Raw genomic sequence first — 15267 nt, 5'->3', positions numbered from 1 at the left:
TAGGTATATTCCCCGAAGAGTAGAATCCGATCGGTTCAGTGTTTACCGAGATCTTAAGGGACAGACGGACAGACAGACAGACACCATTCTACTTTGTATTATAGATATCTTTAAAGATTCATTTTGTCAAAAGCATTTAAAAGTTTTAGACAAACAAAAATGGTAAAATGGAAAATAATTATAACAACAGTTTTAATAATTCCAGCTTTGTTAGCTGATCCTAAGAAGAAAAGTAGACAAAGAATGAAAGGTATATTACTTACAAACTTTTAATACAAAGGGCAAGACAAGTGGTGGGGTGGATAGAGGGGTGATTACACCACTCAAACTTTGAAACCCTTCATTTTACCCCACTAAAAGTTGCAGAAAATACGATAGATTACCACTCTTAAACATTTGAAACCAATATTTCCTCCACTCAAAAAGCTTGGACGTCCTTGGCAAGGATACTCTTTGTTTAATTTATTAAATTATTTAAAATTAGCGGTTATGCCCCTAGAGGCATAGATTGGGGAGTTGAATTCGATAACCCAATTCTAAATTCAAATTTTCTTTTCTTTTTTCGGAGGGGGGAAATTTTTTTCTAGGGTGATTCCTTTTGGTGCCCTCCCCCAAAATAGTTATAAACCTTCCCAGGACATTTGAAAAGCTACCCTTTAAAGGAAATCCAAATCAGTTTTATCAGTACAGACAGACAGACAAACATACAAACATTCTGATACTTTATTATAAGGATACACATTTTAATATTATTTAGATGAAAGTTTTACAGATGACCTGGAGGTTGAAGATTCTGTTTATATTAATAATCCTCCAGAACAAAATGGAGGTAATGATACTTTTGTATTTATGTCAAACAAAGCAGTTTAGAATTTTTATGTTTATGAGCCTTAATATACATTTTCTCCTATTTCTAGCCACTGCAGGAGGCTCTAAACATGTGGGGCCAAAGGCCTAACCCTGCGGGGCAATCACCTAATAACCTATCAAAAACTACTGTGAAAAACGACGAAACGCCCCTTAAGAGTCGTTGTCACGGATGGAACTATACCTGCTCATTTTTATAATTACAACTCTCCAGATCAAAATGTAGATATAATTCTGTATATGAACACATTGGAGCAGAATCATCTTTATATTTCAGCCCCCCAAAAATTCTATTCGTGCTAATAATAATGATAAAATGGAGTTAAGATTTTTAAATCTTTAGAGCAAAATTGATTTATGAAATTTCTTCAGGTTGCAGAAAAGCTCCTAGCCAAAACTTAAAACCTATCTTATAAAGACTTGACTCAATTAGAATATAAGATAAAAATAATTTATTTGTCTATTATCATTTAGAATACATAGATGATGAAACTAATGCCAATGAACATCACACAGGTAAAAAATGAATTCAATACAGAATCAAAACAAGGATGACAACATCCATATTTGCGGAACTCTGAAACGTTAAGACAAAAAACATTTACACTTGTATATAGTCAGAATTGGATAAGTAGAATACAAATCAAAATATTATAAGTAAAAGTCTGAACGAAATTGTAATTAAATTTGTTGCAAAACTGCTTAAATGCTGTTTAAGGCCATACCTACGGTTTAAAGACAAAAATCAGTTTCTTTTAAATGAACATACGGACTTTCTGGTAACGATTATAGAGTTACTACGATACCTAAATCATACCTTGTTATAGGATTCATCATACAAAGTTTGAAAAAATAGGACACTTCAAGCATGTTTAAATTAACAGAAAAGGCTAACCGTGCCGGACGGACAGACGGACCAACCTTAATCATAGAAAAGCTTTGCTTTAATTAAAACAATTTATCTAAAAAGGTTATGGTAGTGACTTTAAAGAGACATAGTTAAAATTTTCATTTATTATTGCTTTATTTTTAAGTGAGTAATAGTATTGCTTTCATGACATTTTACATTAAATAAATGATTAACTTTTTAACAAGAAAGGAACTCCATAGAAAAGGAACAAAGAAATAAATTAAAAGTAGAAAACTGCTTAGAGGCAGATTGTAAGCTGCGGATATATCCTAGACATCCTTATAATAAAGTAAGAGGATGTTTGTGTGTGTGTGTATGTCTGTTCCAAGGATCTTGCTAACCGCTGAACCAATAAAGTTCTCATTTACAGGGTAGCTTCTCATAGGTCCTGGGACGGTTAATAACTATTTTGGGAGAGAGTAACACCACCCTCTCAAGAGAAATCACCAAAAATACCCAAAAAATATTTTGAAAATTCCCGCAGGGCGACGCTAGTGTCGGAAAAACGTGAATAAACATGAATAAGAAAACCTCATCTTACCCTGGAGAAATTATTTCTAAAATTATGTATTTTAAAAGATTCCATTAGTGCCACTAGAGGTTTGGGGGCGTAGCCGCTAGTATAAACATATTTAAAGATGAGAGCAATGATGAAACCTGGAACCCTTCCAGCAATGATTATGTGGAAGTTGTTGATATTGAAGAAGAAGCACCAGACAATGAGGCAGAAATCATCCAAGATACTCACGATAAAAAGGGTAAGGATACTTGTTTAATCTAACCTGCGACTGTGGCCTAATACTTCCATTTGAATCTTTGAAAGGTAATCAGTTTGAATCTTTGCCCGACACTTCATCATAACTAAAGATGTAAAGAATGGTTCCTACTGCTGCTATGTCAGTTGTGCGACATAAATAGTTAGAGTAGGGGAATGACTTGGCTCAAAACAGGTGCAATCAAAGGGTTGGTTGTCTGATGGGCGAATGGACATAAAAAATCAAACACCTTATCTTCTAAAACCTTGTAATTAAATATTTTAGGTGATTTTACAAATTCAGATGATGATTATGAGAATATGGAGAAAGATGATGCCTTTGAAGAAGATGAAACTGATATGGAATCAGAGGTTTGGGATGCCAAAGATGTAGAACAGGAATGTAGAATCAGTTTAGGCTAATACTTTAGACTAGGATGAAATCACTTTAAATTGCACATATATGTTTTTTTTAAAGCATGTTAAGAAGTATGTATATATAATAAAGATCAATATACTTTAAAAGTTATGTTTTAACACTTTGACAATAAGAGAAAGAAATATTCGTAGTACAATTGAAAAGATTTACATTTCTGAATGAAGGATGAGGATCCAATGTTTGAGGGAGGAGAAGATTTTAATGATGAAAATGAAGAAATGCAGTCAAGGAATATTAAACTTTCTCTTTTTAATTTATCTTTTAATTAGGGTAATATATACAAGTAATTGGGAGGATACTTAGTTCTAATCTACATAGGCAACAAATGCAACATAATTAAAGGGGTTAAAATGTCTTATATGAACAACTTTGTAGAATGCACAGTTAGACTTCTTTCTTAACAAGGATTGTTAAGTTAAGGAGTTTGGCGAACCAACCATTACACCCTCATCCCCTTGGCAAAGGGAAATTCAGTAACAATTTAAGAAAAGGAAGAAAGATAATTTAATATTATCAGAACTGAAACAAAACAATCGGATAACAGACAATTACCGCTAGCTTCACCAAATAATCAAGCACTTGATATGCCAGAAAATGATCCAAATGTTGATAAAGCAAAAGAAGCAGAAGAAATTTATGAGGAATTAATGAAACAACAAATGCCTGGCATGCATCCAAAGCTCAATATAAAGGAAAGACAAAAGAACAATGAAGAACAACAAATGTCAGAACAGATAATATCAGATCCAAAGTCAGCATTTGGTATTCAAGAAGGACAAATGAGTGATGATGAAACCAATGCTGATACAAATGATTCTGTTGGTGATGATGTAAGAAATTTTGAGGAAATGTCTATAAATGATTTTAATAGCAAAGCTACTCCTTATTTATACTTCTGTTTTGACTCCTTTTTTAGGCGAAACAAGAATATCATAGCTTACATTTAATAAAGTTATGTTCATGTATTGATTCCTTTGACCTGAATTAGTGAGCTTCCAGGCATTCTTGCTTGCTTTCAGGGAGTTGTTGGAGTGAGTTTGGGCCACATCACGTCATTCTAGAGACTTAAAAATGGTACCTAATGCTGCTTTGTCTTGCTTGTGACACTAATTGTAATAGTGGCTGGAATCCTTTGTTTAAAAACATGTACAACACTTTAAATCCCTAGTTAGAACTTTCAGACAAAGGTTGTGCAATCAAAGGGTTGGTTGTCTTTTGGGTTCTACTAGTACCCCTGGGCTTTACAATAGCACATTCAGTTAAAATAAAGGAAGCCATGGGGTTCTTGGATGACCGCTTGATGTCAAAAAGGACCTCACCTTCACTGACACTAGGTGGGTAATAATGACAGGTTTTAATCATATGGAAATCATTTGAACATAATTCAGCAGGGAGATGAGGAGGAGAAAGTAGAATCTAGAAATGACAAAAGTGGCGGATTAGCAGATGATAATACACGTGCTGGGCAACCTATGGCTGATCTAGTCACTGAAATGGGATGCAAGAAATCAACATTACAAGATTTTGTAAGTATTTCAAGAAAACATCATAATTTGTTGAATACAAAAGAATATAAACCAAATGTAAAAGGGTCTATATAATAAAATTTTACATATCTGTAAATCATATTCAGGGCAAAGATTTTGTTTGGAACTGCCCAGACAAATTAGAGTTTGGAGCATACTGTAGGTAAATTTACATTTACAAATTTTTATTTAATTTATAAATTACTAGTGGCTACGCCTCTAGAGGCCCCTAGGGGCATTTAAGGGTTTGATTGGGGAGTTGACTCCATTAGTTTCAATTTTAGTTTAAAAAAAAAGAATTTTTTGTTAAGAGGGGGCTATGACCTATGACAAGCTCCATTGTAAAGGAGAACCATATCAGTTTAGTAAGAACCTTCCAGACAGAAAGACATTCTATTACATAAGTATATAGATTCATTAAATCAAGCCATGGGCTATTGTTAACTAAATTTGCCTGCCTCAACTTTAAAAAAGCCAATCTAAAAAGACATAGCGAGCTTAAATTCTACCTAACATTGTGTAACTAACAATTTACTTTTATACTTAATATACTTTTAAACTAAAATTACATACCAACTTGTTGAAATGTTAAGATTGATGTGTGCTAAAGATTCAATTATAAGTGGTCAAGTATATGCAACATGTACTATTGGAGGTAAACTTTAACCATTGCTATTGTTTATTTAATTGTTGATTGCAGCTAAGCCCCTAGACGTCTCTAGGGGTACTCAATGTGGAGAAGAGGAAGTCGTGATCCTTCCCAAATCGTAAAAAATTTTAGTTTCAGAGAGAAAAAGCAAAAATAATTTTTTTAGCGGGGACATTTTTTTCTAGGGGTGTTTTCTCTTGAGGGAGGTGTGGTATTCTCCCAACAATAGTTTAAACCTTCCTAGGACATATGAGAAGCTTTATTTAAAGAAGGACCATATCGGATCAGACTCTCAGACACTCTGTTATTTTTTTTTATACTCATTGACAGATTAAAAAACATATTGAGAAGAAACAGCTTATAGTTCCTAATAAAAAATGGCGTCATACAATACAAATGACCAATGATTGTAATTGACCACTGGTAAAATGTATATTGGCCTATCATTGGTCATTTGTATTGTATGACGTCATTTTTTATTAGGCACTATAAGCTGCTTCTATTGAGAGTCTGAGAGTAATAAAACCTGACACTTTCATAGGGATTGAATACATTTTGTTTAGGTTGGGTAAGTGCTCCCCCAATGATGCCTTTAACCTGCAAAAAGCTGGATTGTCCAGATGTTAAAACTATGACAATCAAGGATAGATGGAATTGCTTGAAGCCTAAAGTTGTAAGTAATTTGTTAAAATTAGGATAACTTTATGGTTTAAGATAAATATATAACCAGACAACTACATGGATCCCCCTACTAAGGACCTTTTTCGTCCACTAGTAAATTGTTTTCTACTCTTTTGTAGCGATTTGGCTGTGTTATTATTCCCGACGCTATTCGTTTATTTTCAAAGACAAAATTGAAAGTCAGCACAGGGTCTTTTGGAAGGAGACATACAGTTATTTAACCCCTTCCCCCTCAGGTGTTTTACTCTAATGGCTCTTCTATTGAACAAAGATATATAATATTTTTCCTAATTTGATAGTTATATGCAACTGTATTTTTATCTAAAAGTGATGGCGCAACCTTTTTCAGGACTGTCCAGCTTCTGGAATTGACCGCCTGGGAGAAGTGTGTGTGCTGAACTGTCCGAAGAATAATGGAAACATGAATATAACTCTATCCCTGGGTCACCAGATGACAGTTTGCACTACTCAGGGCTGGGCACCCAAAATTGATCTTCTGTCATGTCCAGAGTAATTTATTTTTATTTTAGTATCGTATTATATAAAGTAGTAAGGGTTTTCTGTCTGTAGCAAAGAATCTCGCCAAACCCTGAACCAATATGGTTCTAATTTACAGGGTAGCTTTTTATAGGTCCCGGCAAGATTTATAACTATTTTTGGGGAGAGTACCACCAACCTCCCAAGAGGAATCACCTCTAGAACACCTCCAATTTTTATCTCATTTTATTTTAAAACTAAAGATAAAAATATAAAGGGGGGCGAAAAAAATGGTTTTAATCTTATTACTGTACATTTTTCTATCCGCGGAGAACTGTTTTATAATACTATGCGATAAATAACTATTTCTTTTTTTAGTTTGACTTCCAGGGATGGGAATAGAAATAAAGAAGAAATATTTCCTCCAGGATGGAACAGAGACGGACATTCTCCAAGCGGAGATAAATCAATAAACAGGTAAAAAGACTATGCTGTGTTCCTCCAATTATTAGTGGAATTTGATAACTTTGAGGCAAAGAATCACTTAGTACATTGATAAATTTTTGATTAATCAGTCTAAATTGCAATTGAACAAGGATGACAACATCCATAAGTAGTGAAGAACAAAAATTATTGATGGATATTGGATAAAAATTAACGATAGAACAGTGTCATAAAAATAAACATTAAATTTGATTATCACGAAACCTTTAAAATCAAGAATTTAAAATGCTAGTAATCAATCTAGCACCGCAATTAATAGATAAATGATAATGAAAAAAGTGAAATTTTCAAATAGGAATCGAGAAAATCATGAAAACCTAAAAATCTAGAAATCGATCTAGCACCCCAATTATTAGACAAATCTTGATGAAACTTGGTTGAAATATGACGACTATAAACTTGTTTAATTCCTAAACTGTCAGCTGTCTGTCTTGAATAGGAGCCGAGAAATCACGTTTCTCCCACTTTGTCTCTAACAGACGGACGGATATTTTGAATTATAGATTAATGCCATCTTATTTGTTAAGGAACAGCGTCTGCATAGATCCAGAAAAGATGAGAATACCAATAGAGCAGAAGAATGGGAAATGGAAGTGTATGGGAGAAAAATCATTAGAATCTTGTGAGCTTCAGTGCAATAAAGGATACAGGTAACAATAATATAGTTTTTTCCCGTTGTGACACTCTACAAGTGTTAATGTTTGTTTGTCCTATTGCTTCAGAGCTTCGCTTTTATGGATGTTGTTATCCTTGTTTAATCTTTGTATTACGAAGGAGCCTTTTCTATGTATAGTCCTTGAAAAAAAGAAAAAAAGAAACATCCATCAGGCTACAGTGAGCAATATAGACAGACATAAACGTTCACATAAAAAAAGATACTATTCAAGAAACTTTTATAGTGCCTAAAAAACATACGTCCTACTGGCCTACAACTTAAAAATTAAAATGTATACTGGGATGCCATTGATAATTTAGTTTGTGTATTGGCCTATCATTGGTCATATGAATTTATGACGTCATTTATTATAGATACTTCATAAAGATCTTCATTGAAGTAGCTTGTAGTGCCTAAAAAATGACGTTATAAAATAAAATGCCCAATAATAGGCCAGTATACATTTTACTATTGGTCAATTACAATGCATATACTGGCCTATTATTGGTCATTTGTATTGCATGGCGTCATTATTTTAGACACTATAAAGAACTTCTTTATTTAATTTAGACCAGACAAAGATAACATAATAAATTGTGTTGAGAATAAGTGGGACTCTCCGCCAGCTTCCATCAAATGTGTCAGAGATGATCCAACCCGTACCTGTGACTTTCTACCAGGAGCAGGTTTGCTAATTCAGCTTTATACCAGAATTATAATCATTTTCATCATTAGAAACAGAAGCTGTTTATAGTGCCAATTAAAAAAATGACGCCATACAATTGAAATAACCAATGATAGGCCAATACAAAGATTAAATGACCAATGACAGGCTAGTATACATTTTAATTGACCAAAGGTAGGTTAGAATGACGTCATAATAGGCACCAAAAAAGCATCTTAGAAATTTAGGTAGTTAAATGCATAGAATTTTTTAGTCGACTTATTTACATAAAATCTCAACTTTACATTTCGGTATTATAGAATTTGGAAGCTTGAGTGTAATGGAAAAGATTGTGGTTTTGGAATCACAATCCTATAATTTTAGAATTTGGTAGCTGGGAATGTGATGGAATAAATTGTGCCTTGAAATGTGATCCAGGATATGAAACAATTAGACCCGTAACAGCTAAGTAAGTTAAATTTCTTTAATTCTCAGGTAAATAGGTTTTAGGCCATACTATACAACCTCTTTCGTAGATCAATGGATTTTTTATTATTTGGATCTTACACCAGATTATCATGTAAACTAATAAAGTAAAACATGTAGCTGGCTAAAATAAAGATTCATATCCATTCATAGATCAATTTCAAACATTGCCTGGTTTTTCCTATAACAGATAGGTGCGATTTAAGAAGCGTAGCAACACTCTTATCGTTTCCAGAGAGTCCGTATGTCCATTTCATACATGTTGATTTTTAACCTTTTTAACAACAATTTTTTATGTGTTATAATTACATTATTCATCTGATTTTTGAAATAATGATTCCTATAACATCAAGGTAAAATGTTGTAAGCAAAGCATCTATATAATCAAGTTCTAAAAATATAATTATGCCCTTAAACAATATTCTCTATTTAAGCAGTTTTTCTTTTGTTTTACACTGTTTAGATGTGTGAATAATGCTTGGTGCACATCACAACCTGGTATTGGATGTAGACCAAAATTTCAAAGTAAGCTTCCTATCCTATTATATAAAATAGTAAGATTTTTTTTGTCTGTAGCCAATGATCTAGCTAAACGCTGAACCGATATGGTTCTCCTTTCCAATGAAGCTTCATATAAGTCCTGAGATGATTTTAGACTATTTCATTTTCAGAAATAAGTCTGGTTATGGTTCTAATTGCTGGTCGTTTCACACATAGTGCCTAGTCCCTAGTCAAAAACAGAACCTCCCCTCCTCCCTCCATATTTTGCAATAAATTGTAGTGTTAGTTTTTCGAATGTATTAAGATCAGACTAGGGTAGGTTATATACTCGACAGGGTTATGGCACCGTAGGTAAACCCCGCAGAATTAGGGCCCAAAGAAAAAAATCTAGCCTCTCCCTCCCCATTATTTTCAATTTATTTCAACAAAGCTAGATGGAGGGGGGGGGGAGGGGTAGTACATTTTAAGGAAAAGCACCTCATTGATTAACTAAACATAATTAAATATAATAAAATTTAAATTTAATTTAGGTGATCAAAGTAATAAAGTTTTACCAGAGAAAAAAGGTAAAGTTTATTTTGCTAATAACTAGTAGTCATTTTTTATTCTTAATTAAATCTAAATGTGAAGATATTGTCTTCTTAGGTGACCCAGAAGGATATAAAAAAGGTAAAAAATGATTTCATTATGCATCATTAAAGGAAGCCTGCAGGAAATACAGCGCTCTAACTGCTGAAATTCTGAATACCCCAAATTTGAAGCCTCCAGCTTAATTAACAAAAAAAGTTATAGGCTTTTGAATCTAGAGGCTTTAAATTTAGACTATTTGATCTAATTGTGGCCATCTTTTAGCTGTTAAAGCGGTGTATTTCCTGCAGGCTCCCTTTAAGTATTATAAACTAACAGACCTTCCTTATACAATCATGAAAGAAATATCTGTGAAACAGAGATTCTCTTGCCGTTAATGGGAGTGTTATAAGACACCACCCTATCCCCCTCAAATTATTTTATCAACTATTTTCAGTTGAGGGTGGAATAGAGTTACCAAATGTATTTGTTGGGACAAAAGAAGGTGATTTTCTAATTTTAAGTAAATATAATTTATTTTAATTGCTTGGCTTAATACACCGCCACCTGCCGCCCAAATATAAAGACCTATATTGAAGGCATTATTATTTGTTAAGATAACAACAGACTGCAAGCAGATGAAGAAAATGCAACTGAAAGAATTGTTGAATCTAATGAAGTTCTTGTTAAAGGTTGGTTTCATTTTAAAGTGAACAAAACTTTTAAAAATCCTTAAAAGATGAAAAAATTAAATAAATGACAACTTACACAAATATGCAAAAGCACATAATTAAACAGAAACAAACCTAAAATTTAGATGAGAATGAAGGTAATACTTTGACTGACCTAAACACTATGGATGATAATGGTCCTCCTCTCATGGAGGGATCACAAGGATTTGACATGAACAAATTCCAACAGCCTCCTGGTAATTACTTTTCATTTGTTACTTAAGATCTCCAAGATTAAGATTAAATATTACTAGAGTAAAGTGTGCTGCTGAAACCTCTTTGATAATAAACAATGGATCATGGAAAGAAAACGAAGTAACGGGTTTCGTCTTATTTTCTTATATTTCTAGCCACTGCGGGGCCTATATTCTAACCCTGCGGGGCAATTATTAACATTTACCTAACCTAACCTAAAATAAGCTATCAAAAGCTTTCATATGTCGAAACCCCCTACTTCATTTTCTTTCCATCGTTGTAAAGATTGCGTATTTGTTATCTAAATGAAAACTTGGCAAGTTTCCCTATAGATATTTATTTTTTTATTAAAATAACAAACCTAAAAAAACCAGGCCAAAACGCCAAAACTCATCCTCCTACTATCAATATAATCCACGTAATTGCATTTGGGCATTCGTATAGCTCTCATTAAACATATCTTAAACTTGTATAACTTAAAAAAGCATATTAAAATGAAGGGGGGGGGGGGCTTCAGTTGTCTACTAACATAAGACTATTTTGCCCAGGTTCTGAATGGAATCCTCCGCTGCCTCCATTAAATCCTGGAATGGATGGTGGGGTTGGTAAGTTATTTGGCACTCATATTTAACAATTAACGTCAAGCTTATGAAAGGACATAAATTGACGTTTTACATCTCATTAATATTTAGATGCAAAAAAGTGCAAAAATAAGCAGCTTATAGTGCCCACAAAAAATGACATCAATACAAATAACCAATGATAAGCCGGTATGCATTTTACCATTGGTCGATTAAAATTTATATCATATCATTGGTCATTTGTATTTTTGACGTCATTTTTTATAGGCACTATAGGCTGCTTTTAATCAAAGATCTATATTAATGAAACAATAGTTTTAACAAGGAATATTTTTTTTAATTTTTGGTAAAACTTCAACTTTAGTAAAATACAGCATTAATGTTTATCATCACGAAGCTCTTTACAGAGCCTACAAAAATATGGCGTGATGCAATACTAATGACCAATGATGCACAGACTAAATTACCAATGATTTGCCAGTAAACATTTTAATTGACCAATGGTAGGTCAGTGTGGCGTCATTTTTTATAGGCACTATAAAATGCTTTTATCTTCTTAGAAGTTTAAATAAATGATCCTAATTTAAATTCTTTTTGCAATATACTTTGCAGATATAGTGGATGGAGATAATGGCTTTGATGCGTTCCCTCCACTTAATCAAGGTAATTAATATATTAATCCATGCGCCAAGCAAAAGATAATTACTTTAATTGTAATAGCTGCTGCCGTATCAGAAGCATCAAGGTAAATTTGGGGGGAAATTTTTGGACCATTAAACACAGAGAGAGATGGGAAAATAGGCTGTTTATCACACTAGTCCCCAAAGTTAAATTATAACGTTTTCTTATTCATTTGCTTAGAACCTAAGTGGATTTTGATTGGTTGATATATTAAGTTGGGTGTTTAAACGTTTCAACCAAAAATATTATTCTACAGAAGGGGTAATTTTGTGTATCATCATTGAGGTTGTACATCAATTTATCAAACATTGTCTTATTCCTTTAGATCCCTGTATTAAACAGGTGAATTATTTTCTCTTTTTTTTCAAAATTAATAGTATGATTAATTTGTATTAGGAGTTGGATTACAAGAACCAGGACTTCCAACAATACGTAAGTAATAAAGTCAAACTTTCTGAAAGAGGACAGATAAACTAACCAACTGACCAATACACAAATTCAAAAATTTCTTTGCTGTCACAATTTAAAAAAAAATTCTTGTGTATTTAAGTATTTTTTGCGGCTAGGCCCCTAGAGTCTTCTAGTGGTTCTTAAAAAGTCGACCCAGTCTACTTTTTTTTTTAGTTTTTAAAGAAAAGTAAAAAAATATTTTTAATAGGTGCATTTTTTAAGGGGCGACTTCTCTTGTGAGGGTGATGGTTACATCCCCCAAAAAAGTTATATTCGTTCCCAAGACTTATGAGAAACATCGGTTTAGCGGTTAGCGAGATCCTGTAGTACAGACAGAAATCCTGTTACTTTATTATAAAAAGACGCCATACAATAAAAATGACCAATGTTAAGCCAGTATACATTTTACCACTGGTCAATTAAAATGTATACTGACCTATCAATGGTCATTTGTATAGTATGACGTCATTTTTTTAGGCGTTATTATCTGCTTCGAAAAACTGGATTTGAACTTGATTTATGGTTAAGTCTCATTTTTTTCCCTTATAGGTAAACAAGGTGTTCCAAGGTTTAGACCCAATCAATACAACCAACGACAAGGTAAAGCAGATTAAACAAGGATGAAAATATTTAAGGAGGCTAAACTCATAGAGTCTTATAATGCTTGGATAACCTATACCGTTGATTATTTCATATTGAAATGTCAACTAAAGCCAATCTACTTCTTTTATTTTATATTTTCTGAAACCAGAGATTATCCTGAGTGGGTTTCTTAACCTTTACAAGGCGGCTCCAGCACGGAGGACATAAAGCATGACTGCATAAACCATAAAATAATTATAATTTACAAATTTTTCAAATACTTTTAATAACAAATAAAAATATTTTAGGGAACTCTATGAATCTTCTTCCTGGGCCTAACCTTGGTTTTAACCAGAAGCAAGGTAGAAATTCATAAGCTACTGGTTGATTCGCCCCTAACCTCTAGGGACTTTGTCCTAGTACGTGATAAGAAGTCCACCCACTCCTATGCTTTTGTGTTATGTATTATTTATTACTTATTTTTTATGACAACTTTAACATAACAGAAAGTGTATTTTTATCTTTTTTAGGGGGTTGGGGATGTCCTCCCCCACCCCCAAGAAAATAGCTTAAACTATCGCTGGACCAGAAGCTAATTTAAACTGTTTTTAACCTTTTTTTAAAACATATATAAAAAATATACTATGACAACAGTAGAATCGGACTGCAGAGCCTAAATTTGAATTAAGTCCCCAATAAACTTTTTTGGTGGGATTTAAGAATTAATTTTTACTGATGCTCTCGTCATTTTTGACCAGAGCAAAAGGTCTTTTTTTTATTGGGGTAAAATTCGTAGCTTTTAGAGTGTTTTGCTTCATAAATCTTGTATTCTGGTATAGAGTAAAATTAGGCCTTTTGATTTCATCTAAATTAATTCATTAAAAAATTAATTCTTTGTAATATATCAATGAATTAACATTAACATATTTGTGTTCTATCACTTAATTTTTAAACATAAAAAATGGCTGTAAAGGGTTAAATGACAACAAATGTTTATGCAATACAACAAATTTATTTTTGTCACATATACAAATGTGATATAAAATAAGATTATTCAAACTTATTTTTTAAAATAATTTTAAAAAGTATGTATTTTTTATGTGTATGGTTTTCATTCTTTTCATTTTAATTAAATAAAAATTATTTAACTACATTGGAAATAAGTCACTTTGTGAAAACACTCTTTTTTTGAATTGTAAAGAATTGAAATAAAACAAGACTTCTTATTGGTTAGATTTCAGAATTATTTGTTTTATTGTAAACGTTAGATTTTTCAATGAAATTAATTGTTTTGTAAAAAATTATTTCCAATGAACAGAGTAATGTTTTTCTTATTGTATCAATATAAAGTGAATTATATAAAAATGTTCTGTAAGCCACAATATTAACCAAAGTAAAAAAAGAGCTTTTGCTCCGGTCAAAATGACTACAGCAAAACTAAAAATTTATTTTTAATTCCCCCCAAAAAAAGTTTTATTGGGGACTTAATTCAAATTTGGGCTCTGCAGTCTGATTCTACAGGTGTCCTAGTATATTTTTGACCCCCCATTCAAAAATAGGTTAAAAACAGTTTAACTGAAGAGTAGAAATTAATCAGTTAAACAGTTACTGTATCTTGCGCTTCAACACCAGAATTAATCCTATAATTTATCGATTTGCTATCCGTGGAAAGCTGTCTATGATACGATGCAATAAATAACTATTCTAGGGGTATCCCGAATGGCAGGTGGTGTGAAAAGACGGAGACATTTTAATCCTAGTAAGTTAAAGCGTAACTTCTCTTTAAGCAATACAAGTCGGTAGTTTGACATCTTAATAATATTTATAACTGCTTCTCTGATAGGGTAGAGCAAATCTTCAAGATGCTTTGAAATATTTTATTTAGGGTTAAATCTTATAAATATTTCGTTATAATTGAACATAAACCTCGTTGTTATAATTTTTAGGACCACGGCAGCCATTGATGGGATGAAATAATCAAATCTTTTAATATCTGTATTATTTATGTGAAATTTTATTTAACTATATAAATAAATGTAATGTGTATTGAGCAATATGATAAATAAATTATCAAAAAGCACGAATTATACATATAATTATACATTACCAATTATAGTTGTAAGGAAAAATAATCATCTTTGATCTTTATATTTATTCTATTAAAATTAGTTTGAGAATCTCGTTATAGTGCCTATAATTTTTTTTGCTTTTTACGTCTAATTTTGAATACTGTCTTCATGTTATCAAGTTGTTAAGGTTTTAATTAATGTTAAAGTGTTGATAATTATTTGATCATTATTTTTATTAAAAGTTTAATTTCAATATTTTTATTTTGACGCCATACAATACGAATGACCAATGATAAGC

At 32.3% G+C, this 15267-nt stretch overlaps 2 protein-coding genes across 3 annotated transcripts; both read left to right on the top strand.

The window, feature by feature from the left end:
* Positions 1-121: 121 nt before the first annotated feature.
* Positions 122-3272, top strand: LOC145326764 (uncharacterized). 2 transcript variants are annotated; one of them, XM_080170167.1, is made up of 6 exons: positions 122-250; positions 758-829; positions 1342-1383; positions 2416-2535; positions 2836-2932; positions 3137-3272. In XM_080170167.1, exons 1-6 carry the CDS (start codon positions 160-162, stop codon positions 3237-3239), a joined length of 525 nt encoding a protein of 174 aa, XP_080026293.1. In that variant the 5' UTR covers positions 122-159; the 3' UTR covers positions 3240-3272. The 2 variants fall into 2 exon arrangements, with proteins under 2 accessions (XP_080026293.1, XP_080026292.1); XM_080170166.1 differs by having other exon boundaries at positions 2818-2932.
* A 219-nt stretch (positions 3273-3491) lies between these two features.
* Positions 3492-14979, top strand: LOC145326763 (uncharacterized). The gene is made up of 23 exons (XM_080170165.1): positions 3492-3800; positions 4359-4496; positions 4604-4659; positions 5090-5151; positions 5709-5818; positions 6176-6336; positions 6682-6780; positions 7335-7457; positions 8033-8148; positions 8511-8595; positions 9076-9137; positions 9644-9679; positions 9759-9782; positions 10138-10185; positions 10298-10372; positions 10498-10608; positions 11155-11211; positions 11800-11850; positions 12265-12300; positions 12868-12918; positions 13209-13262; positions 14609-14659; positions 14847-14979. The coding sequence occupies exons 1-23, from the start codon at positions 3555-3557 to the stop codon at positions 14870-14872; spliced, it is 1878 nt and encodes a 625-aa protein (XP_080026291.1). The 5' UTR covers positions 3492-3554; the 3' UTR covers positions 14873-14979.
* Positions 14980-15267: the final 288 nt, after the last annotated feature.

Source organism: Acartia tonsa, chromosome 8 (genome assembly GCF_053477335.1).
Source record: "Acartia tonsa isolate MP-2025a chromosome 8, ASM5347733v1, whole genome shotgun sequence".
In the NCBI taxonomy this organism is placed as follows: domain Eukaryota; kingdom Metazoa; phylum Arthropoda; class Copepoda; order Calanoida; family Acartiidae; genus Acartia; species Acartia tonsa.
This window is presented reverse-complemented; position numbering and strand designations above follow the sequence as displayed.

Excerpts from the sequence above, each read along its gene's own strand:
- LOC145326764 (XM_080170166.1), top strand. The coding sequence starts at position 160 with ATGGTAAAATGGAAAATAATTATAACAACAGTTTTAATAATTCCAGCT. Across the intron at positions 1,384-2,415 it reads TGCCAATGAACATCACACAG|ATGAGAGCAATGATGAAACC; the intron begins GTAAAAAATGAA and ends ACATATTTAAAG. Across the intron at positions 2,933-3,136 it reads GCCAAAGATGTAGAACAGGA|TGAGGATCCAATGTTTGAGG; the intron begins ATGTAGAATCAG and ends CTGAATGAAGGA.
- LOC145326763 (XM_080170165.1), top strand. The coding sequence starts at position 3,555 with ATGCCAGAAAATGATCCAAATGTTGATAAAGCAAAAGAAGCAGAAGAA. Across the intron at positions 9,680-9,758 it reads AGTTTTACCAGAGAAAAAAG|GTGACCCAGAAGGATATAAA; the intron begins GTAAAGTTTATT and ends TTGTCTTCTTAG. Across the intron at positions 11,851-12,264 it reads GTTCCCTCCACTTAATCAAG|GAGTTGGATTACAAGAACCA; the intron begins GTAATTAATATA and ends AATTTGTATTAG.